Below are 24,360 nucleotides of genomic sequence, written 5' to 3' on the forward strand. Positions count from 1 at the left end.
ATCTTGGGATCAAGAGGTCACAGGTTCGATTCCCGGTTCCTCTGTGTTATATGTTGAAGTGTCCTTGGGCAAAACACTGAATCCCTAATGCACCCAATAGCAGATAGTAATAGTTCCCTTGCATGGCTGATGCTGCTATCAGTTAGTTAGTGTGAAAAAGGGAAAAGTGTGAAGCTCATTAAATATACAAGTACAACATTCATTGTTTTTTATCTTCTTGGCAAATTGTCTTTTTATCTAGGAACAGCATATTTGTTTTGTATTTGATTGGGAGAAAGTAAACATGAATGTTGTTTTTTATGTTTTGTTTTTTGGCTTCTGTTGTCTTTGTTTTTTTGGACTGCGCAAACAACTTGGGCCAGTCTCCAAGCACTGCCTTGTAATAAATATTTGGCCGTTGATCCTTATTTTATGTTTTTTTTTCTGTCTTTTCGGTCTTTATTGCATCTTTATCATGGAGTTTATGTCTAATCTCACTGCAAACAATGATCACCCCGTTGTTATCAATGACAATAAAGGCTTTTCTATTCAATTCCATTCCATCACAGCCTGCTTAGTAATGTCTTTATTCATTTATTTCTTTTGTTTTTTTGCCTCTGTTACCTTTGTCTTCTTACTCAATAGAAACATTCTTTGTTTGTCTTTTGCAAAAACTTGACATAAGAGGTTTATCAAGTTAGGTAAGTGCAACATGCATAAATTATTTTCATTTTTTATAGTAAATTTGCCTTATTTTCCTAATTTCTTTCGAGGTGTCAGTCTACTAGACAAGTGTAGTATACTGTACATTTTTGAACCAGTCAGTCACCTAACTGGTCCTGGAAGCATGGGATCAGTTCCAACTCAAGAGCAGTGAGAACGTGAAAGTGAATGGGTGGATGTTTGTATTTGCACCCGGGGTTTAACAAACGACAAAACTATTGGTGAAGACCACCTCATTTTGCTTGGAAAGGATGGATGGATGGGTGGATGGATGGATGGAAGGATGGATGGGATGATGGATGGACTTACAACTTAGGCCAGTATCCAAGCACTACCTTGTAAAAAATATTCGCACATTGATCCTGACATTTTTAACCTTTTTTTGTCTTTTCAGTCTTATTTATATCTTTATCCTTGAGTGTCATGTCTAATCTCGCTGCAAACAATGGTCACTATGTTGTTATCAATGACAATAAAGACTCTTCTATTCTATTCCCAGTGTCTGACACTCATGACAAAAAGTTACCAGACACCAGGTCAGACAACTATGAAAAGTTGCCTGCCCAGCCATAAAGTTGCCTGCCCCAATTTTCACAACTTGGAACACAATAATATGACTAATCGCAAAAAAAACAAAAACATTGTTGCTAAATAAATTTTGTTAGCTTCTTTTGAATCTTTCTTCTGGGACTGAGGTTTTGGCTTGATTCTTAACCACTTATCCATTTTTCTAATGTTCTCTGTGCGTCTACTTTGGAACATGATATGCAAATGCACAACCTTATAACGCATGGATTTTATTTTTATTTATTTTTTTGAAAAAGTTGTCGGCCATTAGGGCGGCAGAGAAGTTTTGTAAGTTGTACACCCGACCTAAAAGATAAACAACCCGGGCGTCCGGGCAGACGTTATATCAGACACTGCTATTCAATTCCATCACAGCCTGCTTAGTCATTTCTTCATTCGTTAATAAACCAACAAAAAAGCATCCAAACGATGAATTACCCCTTAATTATACCATTCAAATTTCAAATTAGTAGAACATGTTGTAAAAGACTTGTACTAGGCCGTGGGTGGTTTGGTACCGGTCAGCACAGAATGAAAAAAATGGCTTTATTTTTTGCTCATACCGTATTTATTCATGTTCATTTTTTGGACCCCCGGAAACCTCAAATGTTTGGGTGCATGTTCTACATGATATTTACAGAGATATATTACCATAACCGAGCAATGATAGATCAGACAATAAATACTGCTGACCGGATTTGCTAAGCAGTGGATGCATTTGGGGGCGGCAGTAGCTCAGGAGGTAGAGCGTTCGTTTTAGGATTAAGGGATCCCAGTTCGAATCCCGGCTTGTCCGTGTTACATGTCGAAGTGTCCTTGGGTAAGACATTGAACCCCCCAATACCCTCAATAAGTAGGTTAGCACATGGCTGCACAGATCACGGCTGCTATTAGGAAATGTGAAGCACAATGTAAAGGTCTTTGGGAAGTCATTGACTTGAAAAGCGCTATATAAATGCAGATCATTTCATTGAATTAAATCTGGATCGCGGCCCCAATTCCTAACCACTAGACTACCAGGAGAGTAGATGGCATGGGAAAAGCCATTTAATTTGATCTCATCCCACTACAGCAATGTAATAAGAGTATTAGGGGGAACGAGTTCAGCCAAAACAACGTTGTACAACGTAGTGCCGTGAGTAAAAATAGTGTAAAGATGATACAACATCTATTGCCCTTTCATGTGTCATCTAGATCACTAGTGGTCTAGTATTTACACAGTGGATTTAGGCGTTTTGATATCGTTATTATTAATGTAGTCGTTGTTATCACTAATTTTGAGCCGGGCCGCAAGAATATTGTCAGCAGCTCTGGGAGTATCGAATGCAAAAATAACGCGCTCATGTGACACAATTACTTTTCTCTGTGACGAGTTCTATAACGGTTTGTTGATCAAATGTGTAACTTAACTGTCATTTCAAGATGGTGAGTTACCTCGCTTTTAAAAAGCAGACATTGAATCACACAGTGTACTGCGGATTGCCAATGTTCTCCTTCGCCTATGGTGTGACATACTACCCTCCTTTTGCCACCAACACAACACTGAATACAACAAATGAACAAGGTCGGGATATCAAGGAGGCAAACGTGAGCACAGAATTAATGGTAAAAGATTGCAGAATTTTTTGTAAAATTCTTTTTGCAAAAGACCATGCCTGGAAAAAAAGAAAACTGTCTTAGACAGTATCCACGGATGATTTTTTTTGTGTTTAAGTCCATAGACAAAATTGATATGAAGTGTATCGGCTAAGTGTTCGTTTCGCAGGCTCTAAAGATTAGGAATTATATATATATATATATATATATATATATATATATATATATATATATATATATATATATATATATATATATATATATATATATATATATATATATATAAGGGGCACACCGCTTCCACAGGTTGGTGTACACGTTTCCATGTATTTATTTTATAATGTGGCTACTTTTAAGCAGTTTACAGGGGTCGGTTTTAATACGAGTATGTTGGGCAATTTGTATCTAGTTACGTTCAGGGGAAGGCACTACTTTTGGTAACTGAATTACTTTTTAAATGAAGTAACTAGTAACTAGAAACTAATTCCTTTTTTTACTAACGTCCCCAACAAAATCAGTCAGTGGTACAGAGAAGGTTTCAGACCATTGCTCTAAAATACAATTTACGCATCACAAAGATACTTTGAAGGCATGCTGGTCCTACAGGTGTTCCACTTGCTGCGCACCGAGTACATTTGAGCGCAACAGCCAGAAACAACAGGTTGTGGTGGTGGGGGTGAAGAGCATTTGTCACCTACTGTGGACTTTTGGGGTAGAAAGGCAGCGTGACGTGGCTGAGATCGTGGATATCAAAGGCGGTGGGCTCGGCCGAGATGGCCTGCCTCTTGGTGCGCTGATGTTCCGAGTGCAGTTCGCTCTGCTTGTGGACCTGCTGCGTGGCCGTGGCGGGTTTAATAACCGATCTGTACTTATCCAGTTCGTTCTGGAGCCTCTGGATCAGCTCGTCCTTCTGGTCGAGCTCCAGCTCCAGCTCGTCAATCAGAGCATCTCGCTGACGGAGCTCCTCGATCTTCTCCTGGAGCGCGTACTGCAGATCGCGCAGAGTGCCCATTTCGGCGTTAAGTTTCCACTCGCGTGGGTGTCCTCGCTCCTCAAGCTGCGCGCAAAGTTTATCCGGCATTAACAACCTGTACCTCCCGTCACTCTTTTTCTGTCTTTTTTTAAATTCTTCGATAGTCCTTTTACGCGGTGCTGCACGCGCTGGATTCTGCGGCTGACATGCTGGGCTTGGTACCGAGCGCGTAAAGTTTCCTCAGTTCTCTCGCTCCCTCTTTCTCCTTTTTGCCCTCTCTCAATCGCTCCCTCTCTCCTAGCACTCCTGTCGTCAACAGTGCGTTTGAGGGCTGAGAGGCGCATGGAGAGAAGGGCGCCTACAGGAACAGGAGGGGCGGTGCAACTTCAGCCTGTCATTGCCAATAAAAGGAGACTGCAAAGATGCTGGGCTGGTGATGCTCTCAATAACGCCAGTTTTTATTTCACGACCTTACTTAATCACTTTAAACAACCAGTGTTGGGTGCGTTACTCACTATTTTATCCAAAAATTAACTGAGTTAGAAACTGAATTCCTCTATAGTAAAAGGAACTGGATACCAGGGAAAAAAACTATTTCCATTACTTGAAAAATAAGTTGTATGTCATAGATTTTGAAATTATCAGAGCAGTAGTCGAGTTAGTTAAATAGAGAAGAACAAACACGTAATTTTGTTATAGAACCTTGTAATATGTAATGCACCTCACCAGCAACAGGTGTATCCTAAACTTAAGTGCAACAAAAAAAACATATTCGGTAATGAAATAACAATCAGCAGTAAACAATATTAAGTGAGTTGAATTAAATTAATGCGTAAAAAATGGGGAAAAAAAAGCAAAACAGAATACAATAACAATATTTATCAATCTACAAATAAAAGATACAGTGGCTTGCCAAACTGTTTGCCCCCCTTGAACTTTGTGACTTTTTGCCACATTTCTGACTTAAAACGTCCATCCATCCATCCATCCATTATCTGGACCGCTTATACTCAGTTGGGTGGCGGGTGTGCTGGAGCCCATCCCAGCTATCATCAGGCAGTGGGCAGGGGACACCCTGAACTGGTTGTCAGCCAGTTGCAAGACTCACAGGGACAGGCAATTTGCTCGCTCATTCCCACCTAAGGACAATTTGGACCGGCTAATTAACCTAACATGCATGTTTTTGGAATGTGGGAGGAAACCGGAGTGCCCGAAGGAAACCCACGCAAGCACGAGGAGAACATGCAAACTCCACACAGGAGGTTGGATCTCATGACCTCAGAACTGCGCCGCACATGCGCTAACCACTCCGCCGCCGTGCTGCCCCGACTTAAAACATAAAAATATTAAACTTTGAGTTCCACTTTATGATTGTGTCCCACTTATTGTTGATGCTTCACAAGAAATGACAGTTTTATATCTTGATGTTTGAAGTCTGAAATGTGGCAAAATGTCCCAAAGTTCAAGGGGGCCCAAATAGTTTCGCAAGCCACTGTATAATACAAAACAATTTTAACTTTTTTCATGCTCTGCAAATTTAAAGTCAACAACACAAAATGTCCCCAAAATGCACATTGACCCATCATAAGAGGAAAAAGGCGTCTCGGAGGGAACCAGCTGTTATTTGGCGTTTTGTTTGTTTTGTTTTGAACGACTCGAGTCGGTTGCCGCAGCAATGACAGACTCAGCCCTCATTCGCCTTTTCTTTTGGCGGATTAGTAAATACAATATCCATTATTGCTATCCAACTAAATGGTAGTCGCTATTTTGAATGGTGACATTATCTGAAAATAGGTGACGTAAACAACTTGGAAGAGTGCGCAAAACCGCACAACTTCTGCAGCCAAAGTAACGCACCACTTTTAACCATTAGTAATTGTAACAGCATTGTTACGACGTTGTAACAGCGGAAAAAAAAAATTGGAAAAAAGTTACTGAAAAAAACACAGCGTTACATAACAGTGTTATTTATAATGGCGTTATTCCCAACACTGTAAACAACGGACCTGATCATTAACCAACCACCAAATCTGAGACAACCAACGAATATCTAGAAAAATTGAGAGCATGATCAGAATGTTAAGAAAACATTGAATCAGTGAATAGACTCATCAATTATTCTATCTATCTATCTACTTTGGTCATATCCCTCAAGAGGGGTGACCGACAGCAAGACAAACACATAAAAAACAAATTTAAAAAAAAAGGGAAAAAAATAGCAAAAACATACACAAAACCAAATGCCCAAACACCCAAACAAGTTAGGCGCCTGGCACCCTAGTTGGTCATGCTTTCGTCCCTCCAGATGAAACGGGACACAAGAAAGCAGCCATGTCACTCAGGTCAGGGTGACACAACACACTCTTTTGTTCAACAGCAGAGCCCGACAGCTTTCACTAGTTTACCTCTGCCGCATCATACAGGTGCCCTGCCCATCCCTTAGAACGCGTCCAAACATCCCACTATCCTTTTAAAACACCTCTCCACTCATTCCTATTACCAACAAGAGCTCGAGCTATAACTAGATTTAGACATCTTTCCTGCAGTGCATTCATAACACCATCCATCCACGTCAATCGCGGCCTTACTCTTAGTCTCCTTCTATTTACTTCTGCTCTGTAGATCCTCTTCAACATTCGCTCCTCATCCATCCTCTCCATGTGTCCAAACCAACCGAGTACTCTCTTATCCACACGCTTGCTCAGTTCCACAACTACTTCAGTTCTGTCACTCACAATTTCATTTCTCATCCAATCTTGTCACTCCTAACATACTCCTCAGACACTTTATCTCAAAAACATTTAATTTCCTTCTCAAATCTGCACCATACAACACAGTCGGCACAATCACACTCTCATACAGTCCCCTCTCAACATCCATACTCATACTCTTGTTGCTCATAACTCTCCTCAGAGCACCCAAAACCTTGCAGCCACATCACAACTCAAGTACTTCAAGCTTTCAACAACTTTCAGCACCTGACCATGCAACCTTATCTCTAACGCCATGCCCACTCCACCACATGAACACTTCATCAACTTACTCTTCCCAACATTCACACACAACTTACGCCTATCACATACTCTTCCAAACTCCATTACCTGCCTTCTCGATGTTTCCTCAGAATCAGCCACAAGTGCTGTGTCATCTGCAAACAACTGACTTACCTGCCACACCGTTCCACTGTTATTGCTCATCCCTAAACCTCTGCCAAATACTCTTGCATTCACCTCTCTCACCATGCCATCCATGTACATATTGAACAGCCATGGTGACATCACACACCCCTGTCTCATACCAGTCAACACAGGGAACCACTCACTTGTCTCACTCCCTACTCATAAAAACATAAAAACTCTTCAATGCTTCTAACAACTTTCCACCCACTCCATATATTACCATCACTTGCCACAACGCCTCTCTATTTAACTCTGTCATACAGCTTTTCCAAGTCCATGAAAGCCAAATAAACATCCTTACCTTTTGCAAAATATTTCTCGCACACCTGTCGTACTGCAATCACCTGATCCACACATCCTCTTCCTTTCCTGAAACCACTCCGCTCCTCTATCCCCGCCTCATCCGGCACAGACAACAAACTGATACTTCTCGAATTGCTACATTCATACTTATCACCTTTACCCTTATACAATGGCACCACACATGCAAAACACCAGTCAACAGGAACCACACCACTTAAAAAGCATACATTCAACAAGCGTACTAACCAGTCAATCATAGCTATGCCACTTTTTTTCAACCATTCAGCAGTACAACCATCCAACCCAGGTGCCTTCCCCCCTTTCATTTCTTTCACTGCCTCTTGCACCTCCCATGTTTCCACAGGCTTCACATTTAAATCACCCAACACGGCCATTCTCTCCATACCATCGATCGCCTCGACTCTCACTTCTCTCCCATCCTCCACATTTAGCAACTCCTCAAAATACTCTGCCCATCTCGTCCTGACTTCACTACCGCTAACCAGCAATCTACCATCCATATCTGTCACTTTCTCTTCCTTTCCCGACTCGCTCTTTCTTACTCTTTTCACTTCTTTCCAGAACGCTTTTCTCCTTTCCTCAAAGTTCACTCCTAACTTCCGACACCATTCATTATTTGCTTTCTTCACTTTGTACCGTTCATACGCATCACCACTCTTATCTTGCAGCCACTCCTCAAAGGCACGTCTCTTTTCTGTCACAGCCTCTGATACCTCGTTATTTCACCATTCACTTCCTTTCCTAAATACCTCGACCAACTTTTGTCATTCCACACTTTTCTTTTGCACTCCTCAACACTTCTTCTTTAAACCACTTCCATGCCATTTCCACACTATCCATTTCTCAAGTTTTTTGGATTTTGAGGGTACCCTTAGTAACAAGATAGCAGGCAATCGTGTCAGCTCCTTCTCGGGTCGTCTCTTGCTATGTAAAATCAATTTAAAAAACTCTTAAACTTCGATTATTTTTTAAAAATCGCGTTTATATGACAGTTCATCTATTTTGCTTATTTTTGAAGACCCAATATTGTTTTTTTTAATGAATTATATATTTTTACAACTGCATGGCACTGAATAACCCAATGCCCCATTAAGGTTTTCCCCCAAAATATATAAACGCGAATGAATAAAATATTAGTAACGATAATGATATAAAATAATAATAATAATAATAATAATTAATAAAATTCAAAATCTACAGTTCACAAGAGGTTATCCTCAGGTCTGAGGTTCTGGATTCGAACGCCGGCTCCACATTTTTCCCTTCTTTTGCGTTGTTTCACCAAGTACTTCATATATCATTCCTGGAAACTGTAACTAATAAAACTCAATTAAAAAGAATATATATTTTTGAATATGAAGGGAAATGATGAATAACTAAGCAAAGGTGTTGCACAAGTGTGCACATCCCATAGATGCCTAACTTTTGACATTAAAATGTGGTAGATTTCATCGCACACCCTATTTTTACACTCAAAAGACAATTTCCAGATGATGAAAAAAAGGTGCTTGTTTATTAGCGCAAGTGGCAACTTTTACTAAAACAGAAATATAATTCCATCGTAGGGGGGGTTTATTCACGCACAACAACTTAGTCTGGCTTTGAAATAAAGTAGATATCGACTCAAATACATGAGTGAAGATTTTTATTTTTGTTGTTTAAATTTGAAAAGGCCGTTGGTTTTTAAAATATGGTCGGCGATTAAAGGGGAGAAAAGCAGCAGTCTAATGTGTAAAATTGGTATTGGTATTGGTAAAATATGATACCCTATCATGAATCACGATGAGTTTGTGTTAAAATTTAACCATTCACATTAATCAACAAACAAATATCCCATTTTTGTTAATCAAGTCAGTCCATAGCGGCTAACATGCAAGGTCCCACTGAAGCCCTGGAATTCCGTTGTAGGAATTTCAAGACCAAATCAACTTTCTTTCTTTATTTTATTGGAAGCCCTTAAGGTGTGTGGTCACAACAGACCGTACCATAATTTCCCAAACCCAAACAAGAAATGAGTAAGTGAATTATTATTGTAACTGCTGTCAGATTAGTTTTATTGAAGATTTTACTTTGCTTAACTTAATCAATTTATTTTTAAAGGAACCTGGTATTTGAGGAGTGAGTAGACTTTTATAGTTACATTTTAAAACTAATTGCCCTTTGAATTACTTGTAGCCAATTAATTGGCAACCTCAAATATGGTAACTGTAACATTTAGAATCAAACGTTTTTAAAACGATGGATAATTTGAAAAAACAAATACCTAAAAAGCATTGATATTGAATTTTGCAGGCTTGCCTTTTTCTAAGAGCAAAAAAAACAAGCAGACATCTTCGGAAAAAGCAGTAAAAATCCTCTGGCCTCATCTTGAGCCTCATGTGTGCATCTCCACAGTCATCTACCCTGCAAATTCAGCCGAGGAATAAACTGTCAAGACCAATCAGACGAGATGGAGATTTAGCGTGTTCGAGAATAAAATCGCAATTACGTTGGTGGTGGTGGGGGAGGCAAAATGCTGGCCAGACACAGGATTTATTTTTTTTCCCTTTTACTAAAAAATAAAGCAGGCTGTAACATGTCCAGAGACAGGAGCTCCTATTAAAACGGGGCTAAATGAAGAGTACAGCTGCCATCTAGTGTTGGATTAAAGGATTAAAATAAAAAGGGCTCATGCCAGCAAAAACAAGAGATGGCAATTCTCCTTGCTCCTGTCACGCAAACACCACGTGATAGCTTTGGATGACAATTTGGGAAGTAGGTTGTGTGAGCAAACACAAAAGATTTGAAACCCAGGAGGGATTTGTATTCTGGCAAAATGAGAAGGGGAAAAAGCAGCTCATTTGCACAAAAGCAATTGGAATGCACTATTTCCAACAAGGTCCTTGGGTATGAATTTATTTGCAAAACAAGTGGGGAAACTTTCTTCAACGCAACTTTTTGCAAAAACACCGGCTCACATTGTTATTCTCGCAAAGAAATGAAGAACATTTAAGAGGCGCTGAGGTTGGTACTTGCTATCTGTACTATGTTTGAGTAACAAAACAATGACTACTATTTTTTCACATAATTAAGTATTAATATTAAATGTACATTTTACAGTATCCCGCAATTTCAAGTGGTATGCTTCATTTTTAAGTCACATAAAGGACTACATTAGTCCTTGTATGTGTTTGTTTTGTTTGAGGTAAACTATTTCAATTTGTCTTGCTATTATCAATCCATCAATCATCTGCACCGCTTTTCCTCAGTAGGGTTGCAGGGGTGCTGGAGCCCACCGCTGTCATCTTCAGGCAGTGGGCAGGTGATACCCTGAACTGGTTGCCAGCCAGTCACAGGGCAGACAGAGACAGATAACTCACTTGCTCATTCATACGTAGGGACAATTGAGACTGGTCAATTAACCTGCAATGGATGTTTTTGCGAATGTGGGAGGAAACCGGAGTACCCGGAGGAAACCCACGCAAGCACGGGGAGAATATGCAGACTCCACACTGGGAGGCTGCGGTAACTGGACTTGAACCCTGAACTTCTGCACCAAGGGGCTGCGCGCTCAACACCCATCCGCCATGCCGGCCGCCTTGTTATTATGTCTTGAAAAAATCAAATTTAAATTGATCAAATAATGCTTCTATTTTATGTGTGCTTAAAATACTTGCCTTGTGAAGTTGTGAGTGATATTGTGTGTATGGACTTGGATGGGTATAGTATTGAATTAATTTTATCCTTAAGTGACGCCATAGCAGGTAAAGGTGAACCCACATGTGCTGGTAATTAGGAAGCTGCTTTGTTTGAGCCTGAGCCACAAAGGTGTCTTCTCCAGGCTCCAGCTTAAACTTCTACATAATTTGCACAAAAGGGGCTGTAACGCCTATTTAAACAGAAGAAAACATCATGAACATTCGAGCATCCTTGGTGAGCGCAGTGAGGTATGTTTGATTGGTTATTTTGTCTATTTGAAATATTGTATCTTTGTAACATTGTGAGTTTGTATCATCATATATGTAATACTTTGATGACTGAACGCTTATTTTAATATTGATGCAAAGTCATGTTTGTACTGTGAAGACCGTATAGTGACTTGTTTTTATGTTTGTATACCTTGCTGTCGGTCACCCCTCTCGAGGGATATGACCAGGGTAGATAGATAGATACCCTGACACACAGTGTTCACGGTGCTATGGTTAACTTGATTCTGCTGCAAATAAAATGAAGAACACCTTAAGCATCAGTCGAGACTCTCTTTGGGAATCCAAGGGATGCTACCATGACCTTGAGAATTCAGGCACAGGGGAAAGTGACGATTTCCCTATCCTCAGAGAAGAAGAACAGGCAGCAATTAACTCACTGAAGTACAGAAAGTCTTCAAGAGTCACCAACAACCCATCAGAACTCATACACAATGGTGGTGAGCAACCTATAGACATCTTGACAAAGATGTAAAGAAAGATCTGGCAAACAGGACAGTGGCCATCTATATGGACAAAATTGGTAGAATTTATGCTACTAAAGAAAGGTAACCTTCAACTATGCTCCAACTACAGAACCATTCATCTCATCAGCCTTGCAAGTAAAGTTATGCTAAAGTTCCTACTGAACAGACTGAAACCACAAGCTGAAAACATCCTAGCTTAAGAACAGGTAGGTTTCAGGGAGGTAAGAAGCACCACAGAGCAGATTTTTAATCCGTGCATGCGATGTGAAAAGTTTCAACAGCACCAGAGAAACCTCCATAATGTTTTTGTTGATTTCAAAAAGGCATTCGACAGACTATTGCTAACCACTTTATGGGCCACCATGCAGAAGTACAACATGTGCCAGAAACTAGTTCAGTCCATTAAACAACTGTATGCAAATGCCAACAGTGCGGTTTCAAACCACAGTTGCTTTCTCTCCAATTTTGTGAAACATCTTCCTGGAGAGGATCATGTCCTAAGCTGCAGGGGTTCCCTACTCGGTCCTCAAGAGCCGCATCTCCTGCATGTTTTTTGAGTTTCTCTCCTCAATTACAGGTGAGTCCAATCACCTGGGTCATTGTCGAGCTCCCACACAGCTTGCTAACAAGCTTTAAATTTGCCTCACCTGATTTGGGGAAGACAAACCTTCAAAATATGCAGGACATGCAGCTCTTGAGGACTGTGTTGACCACCTCTGGAATAACATGAAGCGACAGTCAATATTGGGGACACAACATCACTAACCTCCGTTTTGCTGATAAAATTGCTGGACTGGCACATGATGAACAAGAACGGGCATCTGATCAATCGCCTGGACAAAGCATCAAGCTAATATGGGATGGAACACCATTAGAGGGCACACTGGACCCTACAAAGAACTGTTGTCAACTGTGCACAGACGGAAACTTCAGTGTTATGGTCATACTACAAGATCATCAGGTCTGGCCAAGATTATTATCCAGGGCACAATCCAAGGAGGCAAAAGGAGAGGAAGTCCGAAAAAGAACTCGGCTGACAACATTAAGCAATGGACAACTTCACCACGACTCAAAACAGGCCAGGAACTGCCAACAGTGGAAAAACCTGTCCAGAGTTGTGTGCTCATTGGTGCCCTGATGACCCATGCAGTTAAGAGATTCGTGAACCATGAACAGTAAGCGCCTAACGTGGAACAGGTCAAAGAGGCAGGGTGATAAAAGTCTTTTATGAACTCTTCAATTCAGTTGAAATGATTCAGGAAATTGATATTATAAAAGGTCCAATTTTGTTGTTTGATAATTTCATTACTATATTTTCCGCAATATAAAGCCAAACCGATTTCAATTGGTCTTCTCTCATATATATTTCATACATAAGGTGCACTGGACTATAAGGCACATATATTTGAGACTAAAGTAAGCGCTACCGCGTTTTTTTTGTGTACAATCGTTGGACTGTAAACGTGCAATGATTAATCAGTCGACAAGTATCGCAAAAATCGCAAAACTTTGTGAGGGCGCTGACCCTTTACCATTAGGCCAATAATGGTACGCATGATAAATGAAAAGGCATTAGATTTTATCTCATTATCACACTTTTTTCACTGGCCAGAAACACTGACGTGCTAAGTGTGTTCTATCAGTTGGATTGTGATACCTCCAATATCTGAACAATGCTTTCCATAAACACAAGGGAACCTTGGTTGCAAAATAACATTTTATTCATAACTATGCATGAACTTTGAAAGAGCTCTTCAGCCTCCGACGTTTCTGGTGACATGTTACCATGATTGGGGTTGTTATCGCGATCTCGGCGTGCATGGAACATCTTCCCTCCTGCTCCATCAATGACGAAGGAACACTGTCGTCTTTTTAAAGGGAATAAAGCTTTGAATCGTTAAACTGTCGGTACCTATATCTTCGTTTTTCACAACACAGTGTGTGTACACGGCTTATGGGCCACCGATACACTACCATACAGTGTCATAGGTGCACACAGGAAACAAAGCAAGGCACAAAGTGTTTGACAAAGATCTGATCAAAGCCACTCATGTCATGTAGTGGTAATTTATTATACTGAAATAGTTTTCAGGGGCATGATACTTACTAATCAGTTAAAACTTATAGTTTAGGAAACACTTTTTTTTCTTTTTGGCATTCAAGGACAATGCTTTTAAAAACGTATTTACATGGCACTGAATGAGTTAAAAGCTAGCAGTGACCGATGAGCAATGATTTCAACTATGTATAACACAGGAAAAATGTACTCCCCATGTGAACCACTGCACCATCAGTAAAACAAGGAATGGAGCTTGACTTCTGGATGCAGTGCACGGTTGGACTCGACGGGTACTCTTTGACTTAAGCGGTGACACTAGTGCCCTTACTCAGATCTCACACGCACATACACACACACAAACATCCTGCCAAGATGAAAAAACCCTCCCTGTCCTTCAAAGCACCTCTGGGCTTTGAATTTCACCTCCCCAACCATTCGAGCTCAGCCCTTTTCCTATGCAGATCAATAGAAAGCGGATCCGTGGCTCCAGTGTGCGGTCATCCGATGATGGCTGGTGCCATGGCCTGACTCCGACGCTCCGAGGGTGTAATACAAAAAAGAGTGCAACACATTACGTCAGATGTGAATGAAAAAGGCGTACGCATTGAGAAAATGCAAAAAAGGAATCGTCAGATCTAATCCCTTTGTCATTATCAGTGTTGGCAGTCAAGTGTTACAAAGGAACGCTTACCCATAACGCAATTACCTGATAACATTGTAACTCAACTGTCGTTACAACATTATGCATAACTCCGCTACCCTTTTAATAGCTGATCGTGAATCAGAACATTTACTCTAATCTGGAAGTTACTTCTTCACTCATATAGTCATATCCAACCCTCCTCTGTCTCGAGGATGAGAGCACATGATTTCTACCTACTGATAGGCTGATATTTTTTCTGCCATATATACTTGCAGCTAAGCCGTATTTCCAACTATTACACAAATACCAAAATCAGTGGCTCAGTGTATATATTCTGTTGTGTGTCACCAGTAGCAAATAGTAGGCAGTGCTTGGAGAGGGAGTGTGGCTTATGCAGGTGCAACGGTATCAATGGGGCAAACGTGAGCACAGACTGTGCGGTGAAAGAGTGCTGAATTTTGGGCTTTTTTGTGTTAAATTGTGTTTTGTGTTAATTTTTTTTTTGCCTGGAGTAAAAGGAAAACCTCTTAGACATCACTCAGAAATCAAGATGGTGATATTTTGTTTCACCCTGACGCACATTCTACGACCGGAGGGCCCCAACTGGGGTTTGAACTAAGCACAGGTGTGTCCAACCACTATACACCTGTGCCGAATTATCGGGAAAGCATTAAAAGGAAACATTTTGAACTGCACACTTTTATCGGGAGATTGCAATTTTTCAGTGTTTCTGCCATTATCATCCTTGTCATTTTCACTTCCACCACCACGCCAGGTTTGTTTGTGTTTGTCTTTGGTTTTCTTTGTCTCTTTGCTCCATGTATTTTTTAGTTCCAGTTTTTGTTTTCATTTCCTGTTTGGACTTGGTCGGATTTTATTTTGTTTGGACATGCCATTTGTTGTGTCCCTCCTTGTTCAGTTGTTACTTTGGTCCTAGTTTTGTAATTAAATGCAATCTCTTGTTTTGAGCACCCTGCCTGAAGTTCCTGCCTCCCCCACATCTGTCCATCACCCTCTAAACGTAAGATATTCAAGTGGTTTAAAAACACAAGACAAACTGGATATGGAGTGTCTCAACTGTTAGTTTGCAAGCTCTCTAGATTGCAAAAAAAAACAATAAATAGGAATGCTTCACCACTTACACAGGTTTAAATCTACTAGGTGGTTATTTTAATCAGTTTTACAGTCATTTCTAAACAAATAGTTACTTTCAGAGTGACACGCTACTTTCGGGTATCGATATTCTGGGTGTTAATGCAGTTCCTTTTTAGATTAAGCAATAGTAACTGTAACTGATTACTTTTTTTCTAGTAATATGCTGAACACTGGTCGAGATGCACGTTTTCAGAGGCTTGTGAGACATTTTGTCCTGCTTGAGCAGGAGCAGGTCCGTGTGCTTTCCAGAAGCCTCCAGGGAGCTTTGCTGCTGCCTCTTGCAGTCAGAGTGTCAATTAAAGTTTGCAAATGAGGACTTGCCCCGCGCGTCCTTTTGTCTCCTTTGAAATATCTGCATGTGATGTGTTGCAGCCTTTCCAATAAGCTAGTTAGAGGCACTCTATTTGCACTGTTGAGCTTGCCAATGTCGCAATATTATGAATGCCTGCTGCATGCAGTTAAAACTTAGGCCAGTCGCTAAGCATAACCTTGTAAATATTTTTGGGCAGTTTATCCTAACGTTTTTTTCATTATGTTGTGTCTGACCTTGGCGTGCCTTGTCTCATCTCATTGTAAACATCGCTCATTACGTTGTTCTATATGAAAATAAAGACCATTTTAATTGACTTGAAAAGCGCTATATAAATGCAGACCATTTACCATTTACCATTAAATTCTAATTCTAGCTTAATCAGACAAAAAAGTCATACTTTGAAGAAAAAAAAACAACAGTAATAAATTGAAAATGAGAGTTTGGAATCAAACAGTAGGTGTTTTAACAGGCATTTTGCTTTTCATTACTATATGCACCTTGGCCACAAGAGGCAGTATCAGACAGCCGATAAAGATTATCGGAATGTGTTGCTAAGATTTATGTCCTCATAGGTGTTGTTGAAGGGTTTAGAATTTTGCATTGTGCATTAGCCTTAACCAGCCGTCTCAAACTCCCGCCCTGGGGCCATTTGCGGCCCTCAGGATGATTGTTAGAGGCCCCCGCCCTAATAAGAACGTTAATGGCACAGTGTGTATTTTTTGACTAATAAATCTTGTAGTATTCTGTAGTTCAACCAAAAACGAGCGCTTAAAATCACCATTAAAAATAAAAATTACAGCCCATACAGCTCTATTTTTTGTCTATTTTTTCGCAGCAAGAAGGCAGGCAATTATGTCATCTCCCTTGAGTTGAGGCTCATGCTATGTAAGATAAATAGAAATTTTCTTCTAGTATCTAAAACAAGGCACATCTAATGTATATGATAGGTCATGTGTTTTTGCTAATTATTTAAATCAATATTGTTTTTTTTAATGAATTACATTTTTTACCACTGGGAGGCAATAAATAAATGCATTGTCCCTTAAAGAGCAGCCCAGGCTGATTATGGATGAATATATGACTGGTTGGTTAACTCATTTTCACATGCAATCTTAATGTTTTTTTTAATCCTTAGATCTCATTTTGTGTTGGGAATTCAAAACATGATATTTGAAAACAGTGGATTGTTTTAATCTAAAGTTTTTGTTGAAAACCAGATTCGTTCCAACTTCACATAGACCCAAGCTGCTGCAACACCCAGGTAAATTAAGTTTGAGACTCCTCCTTTAAACTAAGAGACGTTTAGGTTTTGAAGTAACGTTAGCGTGAAATCAATTCTACCAAGATTATCCTTTAATAGTCAATTACAATTTCATATAATTTTCCAAAAATACTTCCATAATTGTCTTCGAAAAATTTTACACCAACATAAATTATTTGTATATATAATTTCAAACAATGTAATACATGTTTCCTATTATAAATAATTAAGACATAATGGCACTTTAAGACATAAGAATTCTGCAAATGAAGCATCTACAACTTTATTATTACAACATTATTAATCCAAATAATATTTGCCAGTATAATATCTTACACACTTAGCAATCTTAACATGTATATTTTGATAAATAATTATATATTTTTCCAATATAATTCATTAAAAAGCATAAATGACACCTTGAGATATAAATAACCGGTAAAAGAAACAAAATTTAGAAACTACAAAATAGCTTACGATAAATACAGCACATTTGGGATGGCCAGGATTTGTGAAGAAAAAAAGCACAGACATGTACAATACTGAATGCCTGTGTATTGTGTCACACATAAGTGAAAATTGAACTAAAATCAACGCTTTCAACATCTAAAGAAAACCATAAACAATGATCTCACATTGAAATTACAGTACCTAACCAAAACCTACAATGATAAATTCACAACGAAGGAAAATAAAATACATATTCTGAATCACAAGCAAAACAATGAAAGGTTCTTCCACTATACTGTACTATGTACATTATGTAACTGTGACAACACTTTCAGTGGCAACTTTATCAGCTTGTCCAGAAATGTTCTTTTCCGAACTTAAAATATGTGCCTTGACTCAATAGGGAATCCCTGTGCAGGGTTTACCAAATGATTTGTCCAAACTTAATGGACTGCAAATGCTGGGCTGGGTCTATTTAAAGCCCGTTTCTGATGCTTAGCGGGCGATAAGTGACTAGCCAAGCCCCCCATAGTGGCGGAGGGGGGCAAACAAGCCGTAAATCGACATGAAAGGAGGGCGGGGGGTCTGGCTGCTATAGAATGCCATGGTTGGAATGTACTGAGATAATTCAGCACACTAGTACAACTGTCTTGTGAAAGCTTTTGTTTCTGTTTCCCTATTTTTGCCTTCCACCATTACAAACATTTTGCACACCAGAACAACAACCATGGCTTCATAATAACATACATCTTTTCACAGTTAATGGCACTTTTGACCTATTAACTTTCGATTTTACATAAATAACAGTAAATTACTTTACTACATTGACCCAACCCAAATAACATTCTGGATAAAATGATTGGGACAAATTACAAAAATACAAACTGGAACGTGTACAGAAGTTGAATTTGTCTAATCACCGCTGAGGTTATACTATACATTTGAGAAAAAAAAAACTGTTATACATAATATAGGCAATAAAATAGGGCACTGCTGTGTTACCAGTGCCAGGAATTGTCTTTCTCAGAAAGGTTAAATTGAACTAAGGCTTAGAACTTTAGTTAGCTATAGCCGGCTATTCATGTTAATGCTACAAAGCTAAATTGTCCACTGTTATTTAAAATTGCAGACACATAAGTAATAGTCCACTGCCACTGCAAAAAAAAAATTACAACTGCGACCAGATAATAGATTAGTACTATGACTTTAAAATGAAGATTATTGATTTAATACGGAAGAACTTTTGTAGATTAATAATTTTTAAAAATAACACTACTGGTAGAGTTTATGATTTTACTAGTTGTTGCTCTTGTAGTACTGGCATACAAGTGGGTAAAATAGTACACTGGTACTACTACACTAACTTCAACATCGGTATTATTGATTAAACGCTTTTGGGGGGTTTGTACAGTCATACATGTGGCCCACAAATTAATTGTTGTTCCTTCATTAAAATGAAAAAAAAAACTCCTAGTGGAAGAAAAGATTTCATCAGTGGTTATACTTGTAATTCGGGCATACAAGCCCGTAAAACAGTATACTGGTACTACTACACTGACTTTAAGAACAGAATCATTGATTAAACGCTGTAGGGGGTTTTATGTAGTCATACTTAAGGCCCAAAAGGGGACATTAATTGTAGTTATAGAACTCTACATTTTAAGGCAGTAAGTTGGTTCTACTAGTATTGTTTTAATGGTAAATAAAAGATAGTAAAAGGACTAGTCCCAGTACATACAGTCGATCGTAAACTGGACATTAGAGCTTAAACGCTATAGGGGTTTTTGTGTTGTCATTCTTGTGGTCCAAAAATGAATTGTTGTCTTTTTTTTTTTTTTTTTTTAACAACACTGCTAGTAGAAATGAAGACTTCACCAGTAGTTGCTCTTGTAGTACTGGCATACAAGCGGGAAAAACAGTACATTGGTACTAATACACTAATTTCAAGATCGGTATCACTAATTACAAGCTATAGGGGGATTTGTGTAGTCATACTTGTGGCCCAAAGTTGACATTAATTGTACTCATAAAACGTATTTGCAAGGCAGTAAGTCAGTTTTACTAGTACTGTTTTACAAGTTTAAAAGAAGAATAGTAGACTTAGTACATGGACCTTAAACTGTATACTATAGATTAAACGCTAAGAGGTTTTATGTAGCCTTGATAGTGGGCCTGCTGGTAGTAGTGTACATGTCATTATTGAAGCAGTTCGTTGGTTGACTAGTCGTTTAACGAGTGAGTAAAAAAAGTGATAGCTCCAGTTTAAAATGGAATTTAACACTGTAAAACTCAAGCACTTTGTGTAGTAATGCTAAAAGGCAAAAAGTTTCACTTAATCGTGCCTGCGACCGGAAGAGTAGATAGTTGTTTTCGGGTCAGTCGTGTTGAACAAGTGATTAAAAAGCCTCCTAGTAGTAGTGTTATGTCTACTAATCATACTAATGAGCAAAAAGTGACTAGTAGAGGTAAAATGTTACTAGTAACTCTGTCTGACAAATGAGTAAAACAGTGCACCAAAACACAGAAGTGGACATCTTAGAAACTCTCAAATGGCATTTCATGTAACACAGAAGGCTAGATTTTGACATTGGTAGGGACAAAGCGCATTTTTCAATTAATCACATAATATTTGTGGATATAAAGCAGCGGTTCCCAAAGTGGGCAGTACTGTCCCCCTTGGCGCTGTGGAAAGATCTGGGGGGACGGGAGGGGGCGGCAGTCCGAGGTCAAAGTCAGAAGTTTGAACGTAGTGCGGTTGCGAAACCGCAAAAAAATGCGGTTTCTTCAAGGTTTTGTAGCGTGTGATGGAGTTTTAGCCAACCACAATTGTTACTGTTCGAGTTTTAAAAGCGCCGAACAATCAGAGGGAAGTTTTTATAATAGCACAAGCCAAAAAACGTGATTTCAAAGTTTGCAAGCACCACGTTACGCCACACCCACCGTGTGAGCTCATCGCGCGTCATCGCGTTCGTTTCCTTCTCAACAAATGAGAAGCTTGCAACGAAGAAAGGCGGTGCTGTACATCACTTGTTTGGACCTATTTTGGTTTTGACGAAGAAGATGGGGCATAGGGGTTAAGGGGCGCTAGTAATACACTGGGGAGCCAAGGGGGCACCATCCTGCAAAGGTTTGGATACCATTGATATAAAACAATTATATTTTGATATAGTTGGGGACACGTTCCTGCCCTCTCCCCTTTCTGATGGACATCTACTCTACTTGGTGTTTAGCAGAGCACAAAACAGCAGGGGCAGGTTACATCCAATTGCCAGCTCTTTAACCTGCTGCCCGGTGGAAGGCACCAAAGGTGCATCAAAGCAAAAACAAAAAGAATGAGGAACAACTTATTCCTAAAACCCATTTACCACTCTGAACTCTCAACTACAGCATTCATTATCATAATTTTCTATACAACTGACAATGAGAATATGCACATATTTATTATATCCTTAATATATATATTTTTTTAACTTATTTATCATTTTGCAAATGTATACTTTTTAAAATTTGTTTTACTTGCACTGAAAGGAGAAGCTCTACAATTCCGTTATACTCGTATAATGACAATAAAGGCTATGCATTCATTTACGTCCCCTCCATCCATGCCAAAACTACGTCCGCGATTTCATGCATAAGTTAACAGTGGACAAACTAGAGAAAAGTAAGTCGTGTTTGTCGTAGCGTAGTCAAGCCAAAGAGTGCTCTAGTACGTGCGTCTTCTGTAAAATTCGCACAATGATCAATAAATGATTAAAAATTGAAGCCACATCTTAAAAAAAGTCTGTCCCTGCAGTTTACAACTGTTCTTACTAGTTGATGGACCCGCCGTGTGTAGCACACGGACCTCAGACTGGACGTTGACTAAATGCTGAAACGGCATTCCTAGTAGGACAGGAAGCATATGGTCCAGTCCAGCCCCGGTGCACCGTGTTTTCTTCTAATGGAGTATTAAATATCCTCAGACATGCACTTGGGCTCCTAAAAGCCAATAATGCATCACACTTCCTCCGGACGCACGCCCAGGGGAGCTTGCGTGATGGATCTGATCAATTAGAGGTTCTTCTACAGGAGGCTGCGTCATCCTCCATCCTCCCCACTATCCCAGAACCCATTCATGAGAAAGTTGAAGCTGGCGAGTCAACGCTTGTCTCTTACTACTAGTGATAGGAATTCCGTCTCCTTTTAGAGAACCGACTTGGCTCACTAAAACCAAGTTGTTGTTTTTTTTCGTTTGTTTGTTTTTTTAATTATATATTTCCAATACTAATGAAACATTATTTACCAAATTAATTGATTTTGAAAATGTATCATGCTACTAAAATACAAACGCTTATATTGTTTTGAAATATTTTATACTAAGCAAACAATACAGAGAGAACATCACTTGTAGAGTGGTTACAAATGAGAGGAGAGAAAGAGCAAAGGAAGCACGAGAGAAAGAGATTGAGAGGGAAAGAATCAGAAAGCGAGAAAGGAGGGAGAGAGCAAAGGCAGAGCAAAAGAAAGAAAGGAGAAGGAAACAGAACAAGAGTGAGAAAGAGAGTGGAATAGAGGCAAAGAAAGAAAAACAGGCAGAGAGAGAGAGAGAATGACAGAAAGAGATTGATAGAAATAATAAGAGGTCAAGAGAGAGACAGTAAAATAATAATAGGATAAGAGAGAGAGAGAGATAAAGACAAAGAATAAGAAGTTAAAAGAGAGACGGATAGGGAGAGACAGAGAGCAAAATAGAGGAAGAGAAAGGGAGGGAGAATGAGAGAGAAGGGAGAAAGAGAGAGAGAGACAAAGTGAGGGGGAGCAAAAAAAGATAGAGAAAGAGAGGGAGAGTGACAAAGAGAAAGAATAAGAGGTTAAGAGAGTGATAGAGAGGGAGAGAAAGAAAGCAAATTGGAGAGAGGGAAAAAGAGCAAAATAGAAATATAAAAAGAGAGAGTGATCGAAATAGAGAGAAAGCGAGAGACAGAGTGGATGGAGATAAAGAGAGAGGGGGAGAGAAAGAAAGGAAGACAGCAAGAGAAATAAAACAAGGCGGCAAGAAAGAAAGATTGAGCAACTGAGAGAAAGACAGAGAAGCAGTGTTTTGAAGGGAACGTGCTCCTTAACTTTGTTGGCATACAGGCACATATAATGTACAGTACGTGTTACCGGGTTTTTTGTTTTTGTTTGTTTTAATCAAAGAAACAGCATTGGAAAGTAAACACTTGGAAGCTGAAATTTTCCCCGGCATAAATAAATGAAAAAACGATACGTGTGTGTGTGGATAGGACTGATGCCAGCAAACATTTTGGGCGATTGAAGGTCAAACATAATCAGAAATGGCTAAGTTATCAGACTTTTGAGTTCACGTCCAGAAAATCTACACTGACATGCATTGTCACAAAACACGATGGGGAGCTCTCATCATTCACTTCCAAGAGCCAGCTCATTTAGCCCTTTCGTTCGCGTAAGCCAAATCACTTCTTACCAGTCTGTTTTAGCGTATTTCCGGAAGGTGTGCCTGGACACGTCCTGGTACGTCTGCGGCTCTGCGGAGATGCCCTGCGCCCGCCTGGTCCTCGGGCCCAGAAGTTGAGCACTGGGCAGCACCGACTGGCACTTGTGTAGCTTCCGCTTAAGCTCCTGCACCTCGTCCTCGCGCTCCACAAGACGCCGCTCCAGTTCGCGGATCCTCTCCTCCTTCAGAAGCAAGATCTTAGCGAAGTCCTCGTCCAGGTCGCTCATGCTTGCTCGCTGATGCAAGTTGACGGGAAGAAAAAGTCAGAGATCCCTTCGATCCCGTGCCACCCTCCACACTCCACCCCCCCGAGCAACGCGTGGCGTGAAGTGGCCGGATGGAGCGACGTGAGCGCACCGAAGCCCCTTGCAGCCTTTCTGGGCTTCTCCTCTTTTGCTTGGGAAGGGAGGAGAAGGAGTGCAGGGAGGGAGGTGAAATCTCATTGAGAAAACCAATGACCGCCGCTTTTTGCAGAGTCGCAGCGGCGCACTCGAACACTCTCCCCCCTCCCTCTTTCGCTCCCCCCACCAAAAAAAGACCGTAAACAAATATTTGCGCATCCCTAAACGGCACACGATGATAACATATTGCACTTCAATGCACTGCTTTTACAAGTCGGATTTCGCACGCGTGGCAGGGGCAGAACTCTATCCTGTTACTAAACAGTAACATCTGAAGTGAGGTGCCACTGACATCTCACCATTTCATTGGAAAAAAGAGCATATTTTTATACAGTGACGTGAAAAAGTATCTTCCCTCTTCCTGATTTCTGTGTTACTTGCATTTGTATCACACATAAAGGTTTCAGATCATCAAACCAGTTTTAATATCACACAGAGATAACCTATTGAAATACAAAATGCAGTTTTGAAATGTTGATTCCAATTAATAAGGCACAAACAAGTCAAAACCTATAATCTGGCCGTATGTGAGTGTAATTGAACAACACACCCATTTGTTAAGTTAGAAATTAATTTTGACTAATCACAGTTTTCGCAGACAACAAAATGGGATTGCCGGCACGTGTTGAATCAAAAAATTCACTTCAATTGAATCTGTTTGACAAGGAAAAGTAAAGAATTATTTTACCTTTTTTGAGGAGTATCAGACTTTTTAAAAGATTTTGAGAAGTGGAACAATGACATAATAAGAATTAGAAGACGCAAACTAGGCTACAAAATCTCAACCATACAAATGTACATGCCACAAATA

General features: G+C 39.8%; 1 protein-coding gene across 2 annotated transcripts in view; it reads right to left on the minus strand.

The window, feature by feature from the left end:
- The window catches only part of LOC148353681 (cGMP-dependent protein kinase 1), a 231,864-nt gene extending 208,449 nt beyond the window's left edge, over positions 1 to 23,415 (minus strand). Inside the window, exon 1 of one of the 2 annotated variants that reach the window (XM_088351757.1) lies at positions 23,119 to 23,415. In XM_088351757.1, the coding sequence (XP_088207883.1) occupies positions 23,119 to 23,375 (257 nt within the window). In that variant the 5' untranslated portion in view covers positions 23,376 to 23,415. Of the gene's footprint in view, positions 1 to 3,563; positions 4,123 to 23,118 lie in introns of those variants that run through there. The other variant, XM_088351756.1, reaches the window with a different exon arrangement.
- Between the last annotated feature and the right edge of the window lie 945 nt (positions 23,416 to 24,360).

This window comes from Urocampus carinirostris, chromosome 13 (genome assembly GCF_059441175.1).
Source record: "Urocampus carinirostris isolate Australia breed hairy pipefish chromosome 13, RoL_Ucar_1.0, whole genome shotgun sequence".
Classification (NCBI taxonomy): Eukaryota; Metazoa; Chordata; class Actinopteri; order Syngnathiformes; family Syngnathidae; genus Urocampus; species Urocampus carinirostris.